Source organism: Zeus faber (assembly GCF_960531495.2).
Source record: "Zeus faber genome assembly, chromosome: 14".
In the NCBI taxonomy this organism is placed as follows: domain Eukaryota; kingdom Metazoa; phylum Chordata; class Actinopteri; order Zeiformes; family Zeidae; genus Zeus; species Zeus faber.
The window spans coordinates 13,608,856-13,630,932 of NC_137200.1; the positions used below are offsets into that span (position 1 = coordinate 13,608,856).

The window sequence follows — 22,077 nt, forward strand, 5'->3', positions numbered from 1 at the left end:
TGACTCCCGCCCCCGCCCCCCCCCCCCCCCCCCCCCCCGAAAATCACCGGTGTGCTCCGACACTGTGCCGCGTCAACGGGAGGGACGTATAGCGTAACTGTGGCGTTAATGAACAAAAGATAAACCTCTTAATCTTTAAATCCACCGCCAATCTTATCTCAACTGTGTCTGTCACAGTTGAAACGCGCGACGGGGCGACGCAGGAATTCCTCCGATTTAGAGGGGGCCGTCGTTGCCATTCAAAGTTTCCATGTTGGAGCCTCTAGCAGCAGCCATTTTGCAACACTATTGCCTGGACCAAGGAGACTGAAAAAAAAAAAAAAAAAAAAAAAACCCCTTCCACGAGGGAAGACGGGGATAACGCTCAGACAGGCGTTGTTCGGTGCTATTGAGCGGTGATCTGCAGTGGGTCTCAGCCCCTGGAAGCAGGTCGGCGCCGTTTTTCGGACGGTTGTGCCTCGGCGGCTCAGAGAGAAGCCATCGCCACGCCGCCGTCGCGGCTTTTTTTAGCCAAACACGCGCAGCCTTCACTCAGCCCCACAGCATGGCAACAAAATGGTTTTCCCTGTCATCTTCGCTTGATGCATCACCCTCCACCCCTCACTACACCCTGCGTGGGTCCCGTTCGTATTTGATGACCAAAAAAGAAAAAAAAAAAAGAAAAGAAAAGGACAAACAAAAAAGCAACCCCTCCACACCCACCCCATGATCTTTCAAATAATCTTCTAAATGCCCCAATTTTCATTCATGTTTATTCTGTCTCTCTACAGCCCCCACACCCCCTTGTCCTCCTCCTCCTCCTCCTCCTCCTCCTCCTTCTCCTCCTCCTCACACACCCTTCTTGTATATTTGCTGTAGAATCACATCAATTACCCCTGGTCTGAAAAGACACAATTATTTCCTTATCAAATTCAAATTTTTTGAGAAACGCCTTGCGTAACTGGAGGGTCCTGGACACGTTTGGGGGGCTGGTGGGGCGGTGTGCACTCGGGGAAAGGGTGAGAGGGGCTTGTCGGCTGTATTTTTCCAACCCCAAAATGATTCCATGTCTGTGCTTCTAATATGGCGGTGTAAGAAAAGCACCAGCCAACCTCCTTAATTCTTTTTCAACACACCGAGATGCTGCATGGATGCAAAGGCCTTGTTTTCAGAGAGTACTGACATCTCCAGGCTGTTCAAAACATTAAAAAAAAAATCAAAAAAGGCTTCCTGAACCATGTTATCATATTTATTGTAATGTAATATGGAGTTATTTAATGAGTAGTGTTTTTCAACCGTCTGTTTTTTGTTTGGTCCAGGAATTGTAAAAAATATAAAAGGATGAAATCAATGTGGATATTTGGGAGAAAATTGTTGCTATTCACTGGTTTAATAATTTTACTGTTTGAGTGTAATTGGGGAAATTCTAAACAAAAACTGGAAATTGCACCAGGTAAACATGCAAATATGCTTCAAGAAGGCAAATTAGGAAAACATCCCAATCTTACAAATTATACTGAAGTGAACGAATCATAGCACACTGTATACATATGATATATATGTGTGTTTAAATGGTATGACAAAATGAACCCAGGTTTAGGCCCAGCCCAATGAGTGGGATGAGAGACAATCAGCTCTTACTAGAATTACTGTAGGAGGAAATCAAAACAAATTGTGGCCTTTATTTGTGGTTCGTTTGTCTCAAGCAAAAATAAAATCATTGCTAAAAACGAAAATTCGAAATCTCATATAAACCATACAAAATAGTGAATAAAGAAATGGAACAACCTCTCCATCTGTGTGTGTGTGTGTGTGTGTGTCCGTCTCTCTACCCTCTCGAAATCTGTCGCTCTACATATGTATTTATATAACATATATAGACTTTTAAATAAATCAAATTTAATCTATATGCATGGGTAACTAACCTTAATACCACCAATTTAAACCCCAGACTTGGAAGATTTACATCCGTGGCTTATGTGTCAGGACATGGCAGTCCCATGCCTTTATATAAGCAAAAACAATTTTTCAGTCTAAAATGCATAAATGCAAATATAGCCGCCCCAACACTTGAGTTCCTCTGTGGGACAGTTCACATGAACAGGAAGTTTATTTGCATATATATGCATAAACACATACACACATATAAAGACGCATGACCTACCATTCAAGATGCACTGGGAGAAGATAAAAGCCAATATCCACATGCCCCGCTCCGTTCAATATCCAAGCTATGCTTTTTCTTCTTCTCACTCCACACTCTTTCTTCCTTGGTTTTCCTTTATTTTTTGTTTGTCTCCCCCCCTTCCAACAAGTCCAACGCAGGGAAAGAGAGGGTTGCACTTGCACCGATCTCTCTCTCTCTCTCTCTCTTTCTCTCCCTCTCTCTCTCTCTCTCTCTCTCTCTCTCTCCCTCTCTCTCTCTCTCTCTTTCTCTCTTTCTCTCCCTCTCTCTCTCCCTCTCTCTCTCTCTCTCTCTGGAAGAGGAGGTCTGGGCTCCTGGTGTCTGTCTCCTGGTGGAACCAGCGCACCGCGTCTCGGGCGCAGCCTTCACCCCGGTCTAGGCGCGTCGCTCTGAGGGGGACATGAGGGAAGCGGCGCGGTGTGCTCCGGGTCCGAGTCCAGATCCAGGTGAGTGCTGCTGCTTAGTCAGCGGATGGAGACGCATACGCAAGAACTAAAGGAAAAAATAAAAGAAAAAAAATAAACTCCTAAATTAAAACAAAAACAAACCAAAAAAAAAAAAAAAAACCCACAAGCTTTTTGTCGAAATAATAAATAAAAAAAATAACAGGGGGCAAAAAAAAAAAAAAAGTTCCCAGGTGATGATGTGAATGTGAAAACGCTGTAAAGTTGCTTTTTCCTTATTTTTTTAATTTTTTAAATTTTCTTTGCCTTTTTTTTTTTTTTTTTTTTTTTTTTTTTTTGGTTAGCCGTGGTGGGAAGTCATTCTCTCTTCACCGCCTCTCTCCGTCCAGCATCCAACACGCACACGCATCTTCCCCGCACTGGTCCCTGCTGTAACCTTCGCTGCCTCAGAGCGTCATGAGGAGCGCTCTCCTCCTCCTCTGCGGCCGCGTTTCTCCTCCCGCCGCCTTAAAGGTGCAGGGGCGCACTGTGCGCAGCTGCGCCCCACGGTGCAAAAAAAATGAAAAAACACTCCAAAAAAAAAACAAGACCCTGCTCTGTTGCACCAAAAAGGAGAAGGGATGAAAGGCTGGAGGAAAAAAAAAAGATGTAAAAATGGACCTTCAACACAGGGTTTCAGGGTTTTGGGGAGGCTGAGGGACGCTGGGGGTGTGATACCTGGCTGGATCGTCATTCGGTGAAAACGCCAAATTTCTTAATTGGCCCAAATCAAATCCCGCCCTGTTAATAGGTTTTTCTGTAAAGCCCCAGGGGGCATTTCTGGTGATCCAGTCAGGCGTAGACCCGGCATTCATTAATTGACCTTGACAAATATAAGCAGCGCCCTCCTTACCCCCACCCACCTCCCCCGCCCACCAACCTCCCCCGCCACCCCACAATGCACCAGACCAGGGGGCATCAAACAGAGGCCATTGTCAGACATTCTGCCCTATGCATGTGGGTTCAATTCCAAAAGCACCCGGGAGTCTATAAATTAATAACCTAATGACACCGGAGCGAGACAGGAGGCAAAAGGAGGAAACGCTGGGTTTGGGTTTTGATAATTGCCTGCGTTAAAACATTTTCAGTCAGACCAATCAAAGCTGTAACATTCAAACACATTTGAGTGATTTAAATATTCCCTGCGCATGCATGGTGCAAGCGCAGACTCTTGTCCAATTTAAGTATTCCCTTTTTTGCGACAGCAGCAGATGTTCAAAGCAACCTCCCTTTTTTTTTAAAATTTTCAAACAGTGCACACCACACAGGCGTAGTCCGGCGCCTCTTCTGCATGGGCTGGTTGTTCATTTTTTTCTATTGGAGAATCATTTTGGTGAAGCGGTGGCACAACAACATCACCGGCAATGACAATTAATATCACGTGACAGTTTGAATCCACGCTCAGCCCATTTGTGTGTTCTTAATAGGGGGCGAGTGGAGCGGCCGCCCCTCCACCCAGGCTCAGTCTCTGTCTCTTGGACTTAGCGTCCACATCAAACCTGCACGTGCGCACGCGCCGCTCCAGGAATACAGGACCTGTCACTGCCTGTCTGGCCCGGGCGCCTGCAGCCACCCAGCCCCGAAATAAAACACATCATTATGGCTGACTCCGACCAACCAAGCCAAGATGGCAGGGGATGGTGGGCATGCATTATTTCTCACACATTGTGTACAAAGTATTTGTCAGGCGCCTTCTATCCCGTCCATAGACGCTCCACTGGCTTTTCCAATTCGATTAGTATTCATCATTAGAACCCCTGCTGCTACACTGATTTAATTTGTGGTAGATCAGGCATTTCTCTAAAGGCTTACAAGCAATTTATATAAAGGCGATTCTTCAGATAAACTGCAGGATCATCTACACGTTTGATTTAAACTCATATATATGTAACTGATGTACTAGTCAATATCAACGATCATATAACTCAAATACCCATAATTATTTTTTTACTTTTGCATACAAGGGAGTCCTGTATAAAACACCATACAATATTTATACTGTACATCATTTGATTTAGTTGTTGATTGATTGTACAGAGCTTTGAGTTATGAGAAAAACACTTTATAAATAAAATGCATTCTTCTTCTTCTTCTTCTTCTTCTTCTTCTTCTTCTTCTTCTTCTTCTTCTTCTTCTTCTTCTTCTTCTTCTTCTTCTTCTTCTTCTTCTTCCTCTTCTTCTTCTTCTTCCTCTTCTTCTTCTTCTTCTCGTTCCAGTTTATATGAAGAGCCAATCTGAGGATGCAGGTAGCAGCACACTACAGTACACTAGTTAATACCCATTTTCTGACCAGTCTTGTTTACACACTCTTTGTCTTTTTGTTTTTTTGGGGGTTTTTTTTCCTGGCCAATATGTTTCCGCCATATGGTAAATTATTCTATTCAGGCGTCATCCCAATGGATGAACTGAGCAGATGAGCTTTAAATCTCCGGCCCCACAGTCATATGGAGTTAAATCCCCGTTTCCATAATCCCTAGTTTGCCTACATGATATGGTGTGAAAGAAGTTATGATCGAATCAAAAGGTATTATCCTATTTAAGCCCTGTCCTTTTATCCAAACCTCTAATGGCTGGAATGTGTCCGAGCAGTGCAGGACACGTTTGGGACCATTTAATCATACAGACATATACATATTTGAATTGTCTACGAAGGATATACTGTACTACATATACTGTATACCTACAATAGGGTTACAATACTTTATAATGTGCAATATGCAGTTATCACATTTCCATCTTTAGATTTATCTGTCACTGCATCAACAGCTTTGTCAAGGGACTTTGAAGGTGACGTCACATCTGTTTTTGTTGTTTTCTTTTTTATTCTCCTGATTTTTATTTTCCTTCTCGAGCATTGAAACCGTCAATTCAGGCAAAAATACAACAAGTGTCCTAACATCCTGACAAAGGTCCCGTCTACTCCTTGCATATGAACAGGAAATGACAGTGTTGTATGAACATTCTAGACACTATTATTTTCTGTAATGTGTTTTTTTCATAGTTGTTTTTTGTAGTTGTTGTTTTTTTTTTTTTTATAATTTATCACTTTGGAATTGTTTTGTCAGCCCATGTTGAAACGATCGACAATCGTATATCTGAATATCAATTAAACAAATAATAATAATAAATAACAATGTCCCAAAGGCTTTTCACTTAAATTATAATGAGAAAATAAAGCTGACATTATTGATGGGACTTAGTCAGAGATATTTATATTTGAACAAATTATCGTTTTGTAGTATTTGCTCCAATTTGTTTAACATGTTTTTATTTGTATGTATGTCATCGATATCAGGGGACAGCAGCATAATCTGATTGGTAAATCATTTTTATTAAACTGTTTTTACCCAAACGTAAATGCTGCAGGGTATGATTTTAATTTCAGGGGTGAAGAACTTTTAGGAACATTGAAGAGGTGCTGGTCCAGAGCTATAAGTTATTAAAAAATTTTGTGGATAAAGTAGGTAAATGTACTTCAAAAAATGTAGATTGTGATGACCTTCACTCTGTTAGGAGGAGGCTATTTGCAATTTTGACGATGATTATTATTATATAATACAAGGGAGTCTAGTCACACTCACTCATTTGCTAAATTCACACATTGGAGCTTTGACTAGTATAACCATAACCCCTTGTTTGATTTGTTAGCTATTCAAGTCAAATTATATACAAAGGGTTTACTATGAATTAATAAAAACACACTGGTTCATCAATATGAATTGCTACAAGTTTATTCTTAAGATTATTTTGCAAATCTGCCCACAAGCGCAGCTGGGATACAGCACAGTTGGTATATGTTTTGAGATGCAACTTAGTCCACAGCTATATTACACAGCTATATATACATACATACATTAATTTTATATATTTTACTATTTCTGCTCTATATTTTTCGGCTATTTGTGTATTTTTGATTTATATTTGATATAATTAAAATTTTACTTTTATTATTATTATTATTATTATTATTATTATTATTATTATTATTATTATATTTTCTATTTTTTTCTGACTTTTCAGCTTTTTTTATGCTAATTGTCTGTAGACACCGATCCTAACTCTGACGAATTCCTCTTATATGTGAATGTACCTGGCGGAATAAACTCACTCAAATTCTTATTTTCAATTGAACCTATATTTGAACAGGTCATTTCATTGAGACATGGGGTCTCATTCTCAAGCGAGACCTGGTCAAGAACATTCGGATTCCGATTCTCTATGGTCCTCGTCGAGCCCGAAAATTGTGGAGAGATCACAAGTACAAACAACTACAAAAATAATTCTGTACCGTATATACTGTATAATAACGGGTTGTTTGATTCCTGTCCATTCTGCAGGAGCTTGTGGATCAGAGTAAAGCCTTCTCCACCATTAAACTGTAGCCAGCAGCTAAAACAAGCTGCTCGTGTGTGTTTTTCCTCACATCACATGTGTCCACAGCCCCTTCCATTTTCATCCTCCTTCCCCTGGAGTTTTGGAGGCTGTTCACCATGTTTCATCCACCGCTCCTCGGTTGCATATGCTCCGTCCAGCGCGAAGATTGTTGTTTTCCTATGGACATGCAGGAGGAAAGCTTTTTCGGAGTATCCGCATGAGGAATGGAAACATCTTGGACCCTTTTCAGGACCGGGACCTTCCCCAAGATACGTCATGTCTGTGCTGGAGCAGGTCGTGCTGCTACGCACAGTTTTTCAACTTTTTAAAACTTGGATGTTGGTCCACGGAGACGGGGAAAAAAGTAACCTCAAGATCCTGCAAAACAAACCAATTTCTGCACTTTAAGGCTAATTGTCTCATTTCAAGGTGTTACCTTGGAAAAACACGAATTAAACGGTTGCTTGATGTGCCGACAATTTGAATGCAAGAGTATGAGCAAGTATAAATATTAAAATACATATAATATAAATATAATATAATATAAACATAAATATAATTCACTGGACATATATGCTCTGCTGCTCGCTGTACATACATACATACATACATACATACATACATACTGTACATCAGACGCCAGATGGTGACGCGTGATTGATCACTCCAGAGAACGCGTTTGTGCGCTTTACACCACTCCAGCTGACGCTTGGCATTGTGCGTGGTGATTCTAGACTCGTGTACCGCTGCCGGGCCGCCCCGTCGACGAAGCTCACGACAAACAGCCCTTGTGCTGCCGCCGCTTCCAGAGGCAGTTTGGAACTCGGAAGCCGGCGTTGCAACTGGGGACAGACCATTTTTAGGCACCGGGGCGGTCCCGTACTGTGAGCTGGTGCGGCCTACCGCTCCGTGGTTGAGCTGTTGTTGCTCCGGGAGCAGGTCTAGCAGGGCAGAAATTTGACAAAATGATTTGCTGGAAAGGCGGACAGCCTATGACAGTGCCACGTTGAAAGGCTCTGAGCTCTTTAGTACGACCCATATACTGCACGTGTTTGTCTAAGGAGGTTGCACGGCCGTATGCTTGATTTTATGCACCCGGGTGTGGCTGAAACCGCCAAACCCATTAATTATAAGGGGTGTCCACATTCTTTTGGCTATGTAGTACATGCAAATATAGTTTGCTACATATTTTGCATGCAGTAATCCAAACCTTCCTAATGGTGTATCCACAAGTCCAAATTCCTGTACAGTGACTTCATTCTCATTTTAACCATAATAAAAAATATTGAACAACAATTTGTTTCTTGTTTTTGCATTTTCTGTTGACAACAAAGAGCCTGTTTGAACAGAGGTAGAATAATAGAGCTAATGTGGATTTTATGACTCATATTGACCAGCTTTAGATCATATTGTAATTTCCACAAAAAAGTAAGCATACATCAGCCATATACACTTGAAGACAGGTTCATTTAAATGACATTCACTCACTCGTGAGTTATGAGTGTTTTGCTGACTACACTAGGTCAGAGTGTTTAGTTATTCTGACAGCAACTTTGAAGGAGGAAACAGAGAAACGCCGACCTAAATGTACATCCTTAAACCCGCATTTGAACAGAGTATGTTCAAATGTTCCTCCCACGGATTCTGAAGGAACGTGAGACCCAAAAAATAAAGGTTGCAATACATGTTTAATGAGCTGACATGTTTCTGGAATAATGGAATGGAGAAAGTATGTTCCCACTGACAACAATTTCACACTGTTTAGCAAATGGAAATTGCTGTGTCTGGCCGAAAACAAACCTTTATTTTTTGAATTGTTTGTTTTTCCTATCGCAGAACGAAAGTGAACCCAAACAAGTCATTTGTTTTGTGTCTCAAGTCAAGTCACGAGTCTTTAACTTCCAAGTCCAAGTCCAGTCTCAAGTCATTTATTTTCTGTCAAGTCAAGTTGGCAGTCATCATATACATAACTCTATTCCCTTCTATTTTGTACCCCCACTTTGTATTATCTTTTAAAGTCTTGTTTTATTTTTTATTTTATTTATGTATATTATTCTATTCACTAACTGCATTGCGTTTTGGGAATCAGTTAGTTTCAGTTAGTTGCTAGGCAGGAATTAGGTCAGCTAATCTTGAGAACAGTGACTCGAGTCGACTGGAGTCCAAGTCACAATGAGTCGAGTCTACATCTTGGTAACTGTGACTTTTTTTTTTGCGTGGGTACTCCATGTATTTGGACATTTCCGCAATATAAACAAAAGAGTGGAAAGGAAGATAAAGGAAAGGAGTACAAAGCTGCTACGCTCCGCACAATTGGAAATGACCCCTCTTCACCCTCGGTGGCGTACGCGTAAGTGGCGGGAGGGAAATGTCTTCCAAAAGAGCTGGACTTATATAACTTCGGGTGATGCCACAAAGCGTTTGAATCAGTTTACCTCAAGAGCGGTGTTCCTCCAAAGGTTCCTAAAACTTGCGAAACACCTTCTGTGACCGATTATAGTTTTCGGGGGTTTAGTAAAACGCGGCACGAGTTATAATTCTTTCGAAGTTTCCTTTAAACGCAGCAACGGCTCAAGTTGTCTGTCGACATTTGGATGGATCCGAATGAATTCCAAAAGACGAAGCTTGGACTTACACCTCTTCGGATGATGACGTCACAAATTGGCTCGCCCCTGGTACTAATCAAATCGCCTCAACGTTCTTCTACTTCTGGTAAAATTACAACGGTTTTTCACAAATTTCTGCTCCGAATGCAGATCGATTTTGATCAAACTTGAATGGAAAGATGTTTAAAATGTCTTGGTTCTAACGAGACCATGTCTGTGCGTACTGTGATTGTTGTGTTTCAGTTACTTAAAAAAAAAGTCAAGGTTGAAAAAAATGGAAATATTAGACTACTACAGTACTATTACTACTACTACTACTACTAATAATAATAATTATAGTAATAATAATAACAATAATAAAAATAATGATAATAATAATGATAATAATAATAATAATAATAAAAAAATAAAAAAATAATAAAACGTTTTTTAAAAAGCCAAATAAAAACAAATAGCTGGAAAATACAAAACACAAATAAATTAATTAATTAATTAATTAATTAATTAATCAATCAATTAATTAATTAATTAATAATTAATTAAAATTTGTAAGAATATAAAGTACATATGCACATCTATGCACAGGATAAATTATTGGTATGGTTATACTGTACACCAGATCTATACCAGATCTTCTGGTTATCTGTGTGGGTTGGTCCACATGCTGCAGAGTTAAACCGACAGTGGTTTATTCTGGTGTATAGGGCGTCACACAATGCTCATTTTCCAGGAAAAGGCAAATAAAATGTGGTTGACCAGTCTGGCTGAAAAAGACTGAAAAGCACTAATCTGCTTGAGGTGGTTGCCATAATCACCATTCCCCATATGAGGTTGTGAGCAATTGAGTGGACGGAGGACCGCTCCCTGATTGCCCACCTCGCAGGATCTTTACATTGATTCCACTCATTGACTACTTTGCATCTCACGGCCCAATGCACTCCTGTCCGACCCTGATTGAGTGGACGGCAGGGTCATTTGGAGGTAATTCGGGGATTCTGAGGCAGGTTCATTTCGACAGCCAGCTTTGGTGATTGTAAATTTGGCTTACTCTCACAGATGAATGCGGACACAATGCTTTTAGGTCTTGTGTGTTCCTTCACTTTACCCACAGTACCGTAAAAAACGCAGGATGCATGTGTCTGGTAATGGGTCTACGCCGTCCTCCTCCCTCCTATACCTTATGTTATGAAACCTGCATGAAACATTTGCTATCGCCTCACACCCAAAAAAGTTGCAATGGATGAATGAATGGTGAAAGTGTCAATTTGTAATTTTCAAAAGGAAAAAAGGGGCGGAAGAATGCTGATTTAACAAGGAATAGAAAAAAGGGTCTAAAAAAAAAAAAATCGGCCCATTGGTCTGGGAGTCGTTGATATCCTCAAAATTTTTCTCTGCCTTATGTTCCAAGTGAGTCCAATGAAGAAGTTGGACTTTTAGAGCATGTTCAAACACTCATTTTCTAGCGGTAGTGGCCGAGTTTTATTCAAATCCACTTAAATAAAAACATACATGAAGTGAGTCGGCAGTACCTCTTCAAGACAAGGGACCTTTTGGATTATCATGGACTCCCAAACCATGAATAATGTTCAACTGGCTACATATATAACCATTTTGTTGCATTTTTGTACTGTATATTCGTCAATATGTAATATATGTCATCATCAACTAAAACTGGAAAAACAAATATTGAATCACATCTGAAATGGTAAATTCTGTAAAGCGGTATATATCCACGTCCCTCCACATACATGGGGGCGTTGCCTGAGTTTCACAGGCAACACCCCCAGTAAAAATCCCTTGGCGATTATTTGAGCAGCACCACAGTTTTAGTACTTGGTTTTTTTTTCCACTGTTTTATGTCCTGTAAATTAAAAGCCTATTGTACCCTTTATAATCCAAGTAATAAAATAACAACTGCTAAATGTGTTCCCTATTATCAAGTAGACGTTGGATGATGGCATTTATTTATTTGTTTGTTTGTTTGTCTGGTGATTTGTTTGTCTGGAGTGTTTTTATTACTGCGATTACTGCACTGTCCAGTGATATTCAAGCTGAGAGAGAGAGAGAGAGAGAGAGAGAGAGAGAGAGAGGAAGGGACCACAAGTGGGGCGGCCGTTCTCCCAGCAGTAGTAAACATCTCATCGCCAGGGTATGTGCGACTCTTCTGGTCCATATCTGTCCAAGATGGGGTGACAGTGTTGCTTAGTAACCACGGCACATGGCTGACCTTATCAGTGTAGTCATAAAAATGTATGAAGTGCTTTTATTCATTTTTTTCCTCCTATATTATGCTCTCTCTCTCACTCTCTCTCTCTCTCTCTCTCTGTTGCTCGCTCACTCTGTCTCTAAGAGACCCTCACACGTGTGTGTGTGTGTGTGTGTGTGTGTGTGTGTGTGTGTGTGTGTGTGTGTGTGTGCGTGCGTGCGTGTGCGTGTGTGTGTGTGTGTGGTAATAAGGGTCTCACCAGACTGATGCCACGGTCTCCATCAAGGACCACAAGGTGAGTGAAGTGAGGGAGAGCTGGCTGTCTCCCTGTTAATATGTCAAAATACCTGGGAGATCTTTGAAATATCACAGCCCTATTAGTTGTGTGTGTCGCTCTCTGAGGATTTAGGCGACCGCGGATTAAGGAGCGACTGCTCCCTGGATGAAATGGGTCACTTATTTTTCCCGGTACAGCATGATGTGATGTGCTTTTTGACTTGGCTGTTTTTTCCTATTCGGAGCTGCTCCTTCAGTGAAGACTCTTTCCAAATCAGTCTGTCTCTGCACGTTGGTTAAATTCCCTCAGCCTCGGAGCGGATCAGTTTTTCCCTTTGCATCACACAGCGTAAATAATAACTCGGGGGCGGGGGGTGTAAATCCCCACAGTTGATTGTCGCAGCTACAACCGTATGTATTCCCGTAAAACGCAACTCTGAAACTGGGGTTTTGGAGTCCTGTCGCTTCACAGAAAGCTGAGTGCTGCTCCCTCCCTCCCCACAGGGAGCCTCAGATGTCAGCCCCCGCCACCGCCACCACCCTCCTGTCTGCCGGCTGCTCCATCTTTTTACGTGGTGATAACATCTGCACAGCTGTGTTGTCACCCGCCACACATACAGGAGCGGGACTCGCCCCCCCCCCACCCCACCCCCTGCTCACGCACGCACGCACACACACACACACACACACACATACACACGCACACATGCAAACGACGCTTCTTGAACCGCTGACAGCTAGGGGGCAGGTCGGCCCAGATGGCAGCGGGGGGTGTCAGGGGACTGTCATCGGGCGGGGGGCGGGGAGGTGGGGTGGCAGGTAGGGGCCTGGGGCTTCCATTCCATCTGGCCCTCGGTGCTGGCACGCTGCCCCAGGGCATCTACACTGTTTAGCCCGCAGAAATGCCTGTCAGGAGTGGAAGTCACCTTGCGCGAAACTCTGTACTCTCTGGGCGGTTTCACCATGGAGGGTTCCATCAAAGCCTCTGAGTACGGGATCATTTAAGATGAAGGAAAAGGAATCAAGCGCCCGTGTAATTTTTCTATCTATCTATCTATCTGTCTGTCTGTCTGTCTGTCTGTCTGTCTGTCTGTCTACAGGGTCTGTCTTCCTGTCTAATTCTCAATCTAATGGCAAATCCCAAGCGTCATATCCCATTTTGAAATCTAGAGGAACTAAAAATGTGACAGTGCAGAAAAGCTCCCCCATTAGAAATGAAAATAAAAAAGGTGTGTGTGTGCACGCGCGTGCGTGTGTGTGTGTGTGAGACATAGCAGTGTTCGTGAGCAACACAAACGATGCAGAGCTTTTCCCAATCAGTATGAGATCAACCCAGAGCCTCTTGCTACATGCAGCCTTTTGCTGCTAGATCTGGAGAAATCCCTTTCAAAACAAGGATCTTCAATCTTAAGCATAAGGAGATTGACAGTTCCCCAAATGCTGTGAGGCTGTTATTGTTTAAAGGTCGATTTTTTTTTGCCTTGAGTCAGAAATGGGAATTTTATAAAATCACAAATTTATATTCACAATAAGACAAAACATGACATTTTCTTAAGCAAGTATAATATATAATAAAAAAAAAAGTTGTATACGTTTTTATGTGTTTTCACAGAACTTGGACTATTTTTCTTTTCAATCTTATCAACTATAATTCCGATCATAAACATTTATATCAGAGTTACCGTTGCTGCTGGAATCATGCTTTCATGATTTAGTCTCCCCTGTGTTGTTGTTTTTTAGTATTGTATTATCTCATCTCTTAAAGCGGCAACCAGATCACCTCACAGTCTTAGTCGTCAGGAGTACTGCCCCGATTCAACCAGTGGCGGAGCTGGGAATCCGGGTAGTCCTGTTGTTTGTACCATTGGTCAAAGCCCAGCAGGGGTGGGGGAGGAGTGAGGAGCGGGGCTGGGGGTGGGGTTCTGGGTGTGACCTGGAATGGCTGTCCGGAGGCAGAAGGCCAGCACAGAAGAAGTAGAGAATGGAGCTTTACGGATGGACCATGTGGCCAGGTCAACCCCCCTTCATCCCATCTCCACTCCTCCTCTTCTCCGTCCTTAATCCTAGCCTGATGCTTGGTACCGTCCGTCCGTCCTCCCCCTGTGCGTCCCTCCCCCATCTCCCCCCTCCCACCATCCTTTAATTACTCCCCATCGAGTATCACTAGGAAACGCAAGCAGATGCCCAGTGTCTAAGACGAGCATTATGTTCTTAGAGGATTCTCCTTCCCGGTGATGATGGTTTCCATGCGGTGGGGCGGCGTGACGGAGGACACAACAGGAACCGGAGGCGGGAGGTCACATGGTCACATGGTCTGTGGGCCGGAGCAAAAACAAGGCCTCGGAGGGTCCACAGACATCTGTCTGTTGGCAGTGCATGATGGGATTAATGATTAGGGAGGGTTCCAAGGCATCTAGGGCTATTTACATCCTAAAGATTATTATCAACTTCATCATCATTATTATTATTATTATTAGGGGTCCAGCCTGCAGGGTTGGAATTTGGGTTGAAATTTTTAATCTCCTTGGTGTTTTTCGGGCTAAAGGTGTCACAGCGACTGCAGCACGCACAGACACGGTTGAGGTCTAGCTACAACTGGGAGGTTTCAGATATCTTGCAGTTGGAGTTTGACCAATATCGATATACATTTGGAGCAGATATTCGTGGAAACAACTGTTGTAACTTTACCGGAAGTAGAAGAATCGTCTGGATAATTTAAGAATGAATAAAGAATTGCATTGCAGGTTGAGAAGTTTAACCCCACTTGCAGACTATCTCTGTCCTAGATGCAATGGCACACAAATACTCTGTGTTGTATGCACAGCATGCTGACAGGTTTAATAAAAATAAATAAAAATAAAAAGATAAAAAAAACAGCATTCCTCCGGCCCAACCCTGCAGTGGACATGGCGGATTCAGAGCGACCCTCGATCACGACAGGTTTTCCTCAGTGCGACCCGACCAAGTCGCATCACCAGTCAGTAAGGAAGGAGTGGACAGAACATCCATCCTTAGAGGTTAGTCACACTCGTGTCACAGAAAAGACCAAACAAATCTCAGAAAACTTTGAAAAAAGTCATGAAACGAGTGGGGAAAAAAACTATGCAGCGTTCCATGTAAACTCGGAAAATTGTAGCTCGTTCTGCGTTTCACAGAATACATACCTAACGCGACTAAACTGGACCCTGTGTATTGCTGACTGCAGCTATATTAATAATTTTTATTATTATTGTTGTTTATGTTGTTGTTGTTATTTTTATTATTATTATTATTATTATTATTATTATTATTATTATTATTACTACTACTACTACTACGCTTTCATCAAAGGAACAAGATGAACACACCAGCAAAAGGATTCAGTGTTGCATTTTATAACATGTTACTCATCAGGAATTCAAAACCTGAGGAGCCCTGGACTTCATTCGGAATAAGAGAATGTGTCAATCACGGCGACTCCAGGAGAAAGTGGTTTGTCAGAGCCCGAGGGGGGCACACTGACCTAAATACAAAATTGTCAACAGCAACGCATTGACCAACTAAAAGGGGCACGTTTGGGAAACAAACATTTAACTCTGCAAAAGACAATATCGGTTTCGATGTCTCAACTGGGAAACGGTGTTTTAAAGGCCGGGGTCACATGTCTAGGGAAGGCCTCGCTCAACACTACTGCGGTCGGTATAGGCCTAATAATGGTTTTCCAGATTGTCTAATTAAAAGCCATTTTTGTAAACAAACTCAACTTAATTCTCATACAATTTGCTGCTATAGACACAAATACAAATCCATCCTGTGACAAATGAAGGTTTGTTGGTTTGCATCTGGTCAAGTCTTAAGTAGCTATCTTATTTGTAATCCTCTTGTTGTTTTCATTGTTTATCTGCGTGCTGGCCTCAGACCGATGTTTTTTAACCCCCTTATTGCCGTTGCGGTGTGGTTTTAACGTGGACGGAATCTTTATAACTGGAGATCCTTGAGATTTAAGTGTCACCCTCCGTAAAGAGGATTGCTCTGGATGCGGTTCATCCTGCACCGGGTTGATTCTGCGTCCTGCGTCACTGAAAACAAACGCCCCATGTGGTCAATATTGGCATCACCGCTGAGATAAGATAAGATGAGGTACGAATTCAGGCATTGCATACAGTAGTAACAACAGTAGAAAAAAGAAAGTGGCATACAGAAATATCAGCCTTTAAATTCAGGGGCCTTAAACTCAAAGTACCTGGGGGCCACTGGCCAGGCTGGACAATATACAGTATTATGATACAGGGGTGGGGGTCAGATGTCGGCCCCGTGCCTGGGCTCAAATGAGCCCTCATTTAAATCATGCAAGAAATTCTTCTGCGTTTAAAATTTTTTACTTTACTTTTTACTGACACAATTTTTTTGCAGTTATTTGAAAAAAAAAAAGTGTCTTTGTATTTAAATTCTATGTTATATTACATACATATATGATGAATGAATACATATTCAATGTTCAATTAGCCTTATTCTTTGTCTTAGATTAGAAATTGCTTTGGTTAAATTGAGCATTGCTTTTCCCCTTATTTGAGATTGGATTGTTGTAACTATACATTTAATTCATAGCAATTCACATTTAGTAATCGATGCTATACGGTGCCAGAGGATGAGGGGAAATGTGGAATTGGAGGGCCTGCACCTTCTAGATTCACGTATTTGATATTTATTTATTTATTTATATATATATATATATATATATTTTTTTTTTTTTTTTTTTTTTTTTTTTTTTCCACCAAAATAAATATATGTCAAATAAAAGTAGAATCAAGAAAAATGTGCTGCCAACATAGGGATACAATTTCTTAAAACAACAATAACAAAAAATGTTCAAGAAATGATCATACACGTTTTGAAATGTCTCTCTAATCTGCTAGATTGGAGAGTATGTGAAGATCGCCACTCCCTTTAAAAATATTTTCAACAATCATCCTGATTTTTTTTTTTTCTAGGCCAAAAATTTAAATTCAAGGATTCAAAGATTTATGTCAGATAGATATTGCGTTGTACAGCGTGTAGTGAAATGCTTTGTTGGCAAACTCCGGAGACTGTCCTGAGCATAGAACAAATAGAAAATGAATAAAAAAAAAATTTGAAAAATTAAAGTAGGAATAAATCCAATACAAGATATAAATCAAATGCAGTATTTAGAAAAAAAATACCAGACCAGCAGATTTTTTTTAATATATACAGTATATATAAATACATATACTGTATTTATATATATATATATATATATATATATATATATATATATAGGTCATATATATAGGTCATATATATACTGTATTTATATATATATATATATATATATATTTATACTGTATTTATATATATATATATATACATTGTGCAATGTTGTTGTGCAATGCGAACTGAGAATAATAACAATAATAATAATAATAATAATAATAATAATAATAATAATAATAATAGTTATCAAGGAATATAAAATGTGCACAAGTATTACAGCAATGAGGTGGACACAGTATTTATGAGGTGGGTCCTAGGTCATGACAGAGTTCAGTGTCCTTATGGCTTGGGGGAAGAAGCTCTTTCTGAGTCTCTCTGCTCTGTTCTTGTGGCTGTGGAGGCGTCTGCCTGACCACAGCCACTGGAACAGACCATGGTTGGGACGGTCGGAATCCTTAATAAACCTCTTCCCCTGGTCCTGCGCTGCCGGGTCTATAAGTCCTGTTGGGGCGAGTGTTGTCCCGGTGGCACGTTCAGCCGAGCGTACCACTCCCTGCAGGGCTTAGCGGTCCTGAGAGGAACAGTTCCCATACCAGGCGGTGACGCACCCCGACAGAGCTCCTGTCAGAGCACCGGAGTGGGAGGATTTCTGGATCTGTGGAGAAACTCCAACTTCCTCAGTTGTCTGAGGTGATGAAGGCACTGCCTCGCCTTTTTCACTGTGAGTGTCTGTATGAAATGTCCACGCTCACCCTCTCTACCGGGGCTCCGTCGAGTGCGAGGGCGGGGTGTAGATCCTCCGCTGCGTCCTTCAGAAGTCCACGACGGGCTCCGTGGTTTTGCTGATGTTCGGCTAAAGGCTGTTGACCAGGCACCATGGTGTCAGGTCCTCCACCTCTCCCAGGTAGGCCTTCTCATCGTTGGAGATCAGGCCCAAACTTTGTCCGCAAACTTTGTGGTGGTGGAGTTGGAGCTTCTCTTGGCCACACAGTCCTGTGTGTCGAGACAGTAAACCGCAGCAGAGGACTCAGGACACAGCCTCAGGTGAGGCCCCCTGTGTTGAGGGTGAGAGGGGTTGAGGTGTGGCAGCCCACCTTCACCGCCTGGGGGTCTGCCAGTCAGGAAGTCAAGGACCCAGTTGCACAGGGAGGCTAACAGAGAGTTTGTTTCGTTTGTGACTTTTTGACCGCGGACACACGGGTCTTCACTGAGACGCAAACCTGGTTTTCGCAAAGAAAAAAAGAGCAACATGCCCAAACGAACGAACAAATTAAAGAGTTCATGTTGAATGTGAGTGATTTGCACTTTGCATTTCACCACAATAAATAATACAAAATCATTAAAAATATAACAACACTTTTGTGAATAACAATGGGTTTTTTTGGGGGGTTTTTTTGTACTTTTGTGAATCCCATAAATTACTTTGAAAGAATATGTGGATTTCTTAAATGAAGAAGAAGAAGAAGAAGAAGAAGAAGAAGAAGAAGAAGAAGAAGAAGAAGAAGAACAGGAAAAAGCGGAGGAAGAAGAGGGAAAAGGAGAAGAAGTGGAAGAGAAAGATGTGGAAGAAGAAGAGGAAGAGGACATCCACCTCACGGAACAACAGCGGGGGAAAATAATAATAAACACCTAACTGCCTGGTAACAAGAGCTGTCCACTGATTGGCTGCTGGGGAACGTCGGCTGCTTTCTACAAGAATGACACACGTGGTGTTGATCCGCACGCCAAGGATTACAGCAGCGCAGCAGAGCTGGTAGTGTATCTATAGATATATAGATATATATGGAGGGACTTGAGCAGAATAAAAACACTCCTACACGCCCATTGATGCATGTACGCACATATTCACACTTCGCTTCACATGCAAAATGCAGGTCAGAACAAGGGCAGAATCCGACCAGTAAGCCTTTTTTTTTTTTTTTTTTTTAACTTAAATATGCTTTGAGAATTTTTTGTTTTTTTTCCTCTCCCAAGATTAGCACTTAGCCCCTAGTAACAGCGCTGTCATGTGTTATTTCACGTCAGCCGGGGTGTTTCATACATAATGTCAACACTGTTTTTCCCCCTCAGTAATTGGCGGAGTATCACAGAGGCCTGCAGACCCTCTGTTTAACTTGTGTAACTTGTTTGCAGACAAATATAGGTAGATATTTGGGCCATTTGGGGATCTTCTTTTCTATTTGTCATTAACGGCTTATTACTACCAGCCATTAGCTTGTTTTTTTGGTTGCACATTATACCGCCTCTTGCTAAATATAATAATACATTGAGACAAGGCAAATCTTTTTAACTTGTATACCTAGTTTAAAAGCATCCTCGATGGAAAATAGTCCACAACAACATGGCCGACTCTGCAGCAACAACAACAATTTCAATTTCAACAACAGCATATTCAACTATCTACCCTACAAGAAAACAAACCTTTCCCTACATATGGCACCTATTTACAGTAAATAACGTTAAATTGGACATTCATCTTCCATCTTCGTCTTCCATTGTAGTTTCAACAGTAGTGACAGTAGTAGTAGCGACACAAGGGGGTAGGCCCAGGCCTTTTGGTTATGTTGATGCAAAGGATTATGGGTCCGGAGATGTTATGTGTCTCCGTTGTTATGTGTTTTATTATGTCTTTTCAATCATGCAGGATATTCTGTTGGTGTTGGGCTGTGTTGTTTTCTGTTGGGGGGTGACCCAGTCTGCATTGACTGTTGCTGTTGGCGAGGACAGGACCGTGACGTTGACAGACATAGCCGGTTATCGCCTCTATGGGTTCTATGTGTTATTGTGGTCTTTGAAAATAAATGGAAGCTGCCTTTGCTGCTTGTGCAGTGTGTGGCAGGCAGGCGGTGGCTGATAAAAAGAACACTCTGTCTTGACCAAATTAGTTTGTTTCACGGTGCAAGCTCACCACATTGGTGTCAGAAGTGGGATATAGAAGGAATTAATCGAAAGCTCCATGAAATAGCAGAGGCTATATAGGAGATGGACCAACCTCAAGACTGAGAAAGATGGAGTTTATGGCGCAAGATGGAAGCCAACCCAAGATTGGTTGCCACCCGGTGGCCACGGGGGAACTGCAACACTGTCAGCTGCCGATGAAAATCCACCAGTGACACCTACGCCTGAGGTTGCGTCAACCATGGCTGCGTCTCGAACCCCTGCTAAGCTGCCACGGTACAGTGGGGGGGTGCCATGGCCTGTCTGTAAGCCCTATCTCACACAAGTACAGCTTCCGGCATCCACCTGGCCCTGGCACTGGAGGGAAAGGCACTGCAGGTTCTGCTCAACTTCGCACCAGCAGAAGTCGAGCAGGTGTACCTGAACGACCTGCTGGTACATGCCAACAGTTTCAAGGGTGCCTTGGCCAAACTGAGGGAGGTTTTTTCTGCCCTTTGACAGGCCCGGTTGAGGCTAAACCCGAAAAAGTGCCATCTGTTGCGGAGAAACAGATTGGCCAATGCCGACTACTGTGAGTGAGCTGCGAAACCTCCTGGGCGTGGCCTCCTACTACCGCCGGTTTATGAGGGACTTTGCCACCATACCCAGCCCACTTCACCGCCTCACCGACAAGGGAAAAGGGGGTGAGGAGCAAGCGGTGGCCTACTACAGCCGAGCACTGAGTCGGGCCAAAAGGAACTATTGTGTTACCCAGCGCAATCGTTCAGCACTTCCGACCTTACCTGCGCAGCAATCGTTCCTCCTACGCACCGACCATGCCTCTCTAACCTGGCTCCTAAACTTTCGTAACCCTGAGGGGCAGGTAGCCCGGTGGCTGGAGGTCCTACAGATATATGACCTTAAGGTGCAGCAATGGTCGGGACGTCAACATGGTAACACCAACGCCCTCTCCCAGCGCTCCTATGCGGCAATGAAGTGCTGTTACTGTCAGCGTCAGGAGGAGGGGGACTGTGTGACGCCGATGGTGGCGGTCATCCAGACCAGCACCACCAGGAGCTGCAGGAACATCAGGGAGTGGACACCGTGTTGGTGCAAGTGCGGGGCTCGCTGGAGGAAGGACGGCGACCAGTGTGGGCGGAGGTGTCGGTGGTACCAGTGGGTTATCCTTGAGCACCACAACGGGGTGGTGTATCATCGAAGGCAGGCCCCCGGACGGGGGAATGACCTGCTCTAGCTGCTAATGCCTCGTGTGCTCCGTCCCCAGCTCCTCCAGCTGGTCCACAGTGGAAGGGGCCGGGGCACTATGGGAACTCTACTCTTTACCGTCTCCGCAGACAGTTCTACTGGCAGGGGTGCCGACAGGACGTCAAGCTACACGTGCATTGCTGCAACCCAGCTCAGAAGGGACCCCCAGCGTTCCCATGCCCCCTTGCAGCAGAACTTGGTGGGAGCTCCGATGGAGCGTGTTGGGGTGGACATCCTTGGCCTCTTCCCCGTCACTGACTCTGGCATTCGCTATGTCCTTGTCGCCTTGGAATATTTCACTAAGTGGCCCGAGGTGTACGCGGTGCCGGATCATAGCGGGATTCCTGCTGAGCTCCACAGTGACCAGGGGCGGAACTTCGACTCCCAGGTGTGAGGTGTGCAGGCGGCTGGGGGTGAGCAAGTCGAGGACAAAGCCGCTGCATCCCCAGAGCAATGGGCTGGTTGAGTGCTTCAACCAAACCCTGGGGACTCAGCTGGCCATCCTAACCAGCCGACACCAGTGGGACTGGGACCGCCACCTGTCCCTGGTCAAGCCGGTGTACGCCTGCAGCACTCATGTTCAGGCGGGAACTTCGGACGCCTGTGGACCTGGTGTTCGGGGCCCCGCCCGAGACAGATATTGCCAGGGGCACA

At 43.1% G+C, this 22,077-nt stretch overlaps 1 protein-coding gene across 1 annotated transcript in view; it reads right to left on the minus strand.

The window, feature by feature from the left end:
* Window positions 1-2,186, minus strand: part of LOC307240447 (cell adhesion molecule DSCAM-like) — a gene marked incomplete at both ends in the record, with an annotated part of 87,492 nt that extends 85,306 nt beyond the window's left edge. The window contains one exon of the mRNA XM_080014231.1: window positions 2,144-2,186. Within this exon, the coding sequence (XP_079870357.1) occupies window positions 2,144-2,186 (43 nt within the window). The remainder of the gene's footprint in view (window positions 1-2,143) is intronic.
* Window positions 2,187-22,077: the final 19,891 nt, after the last annotated feature.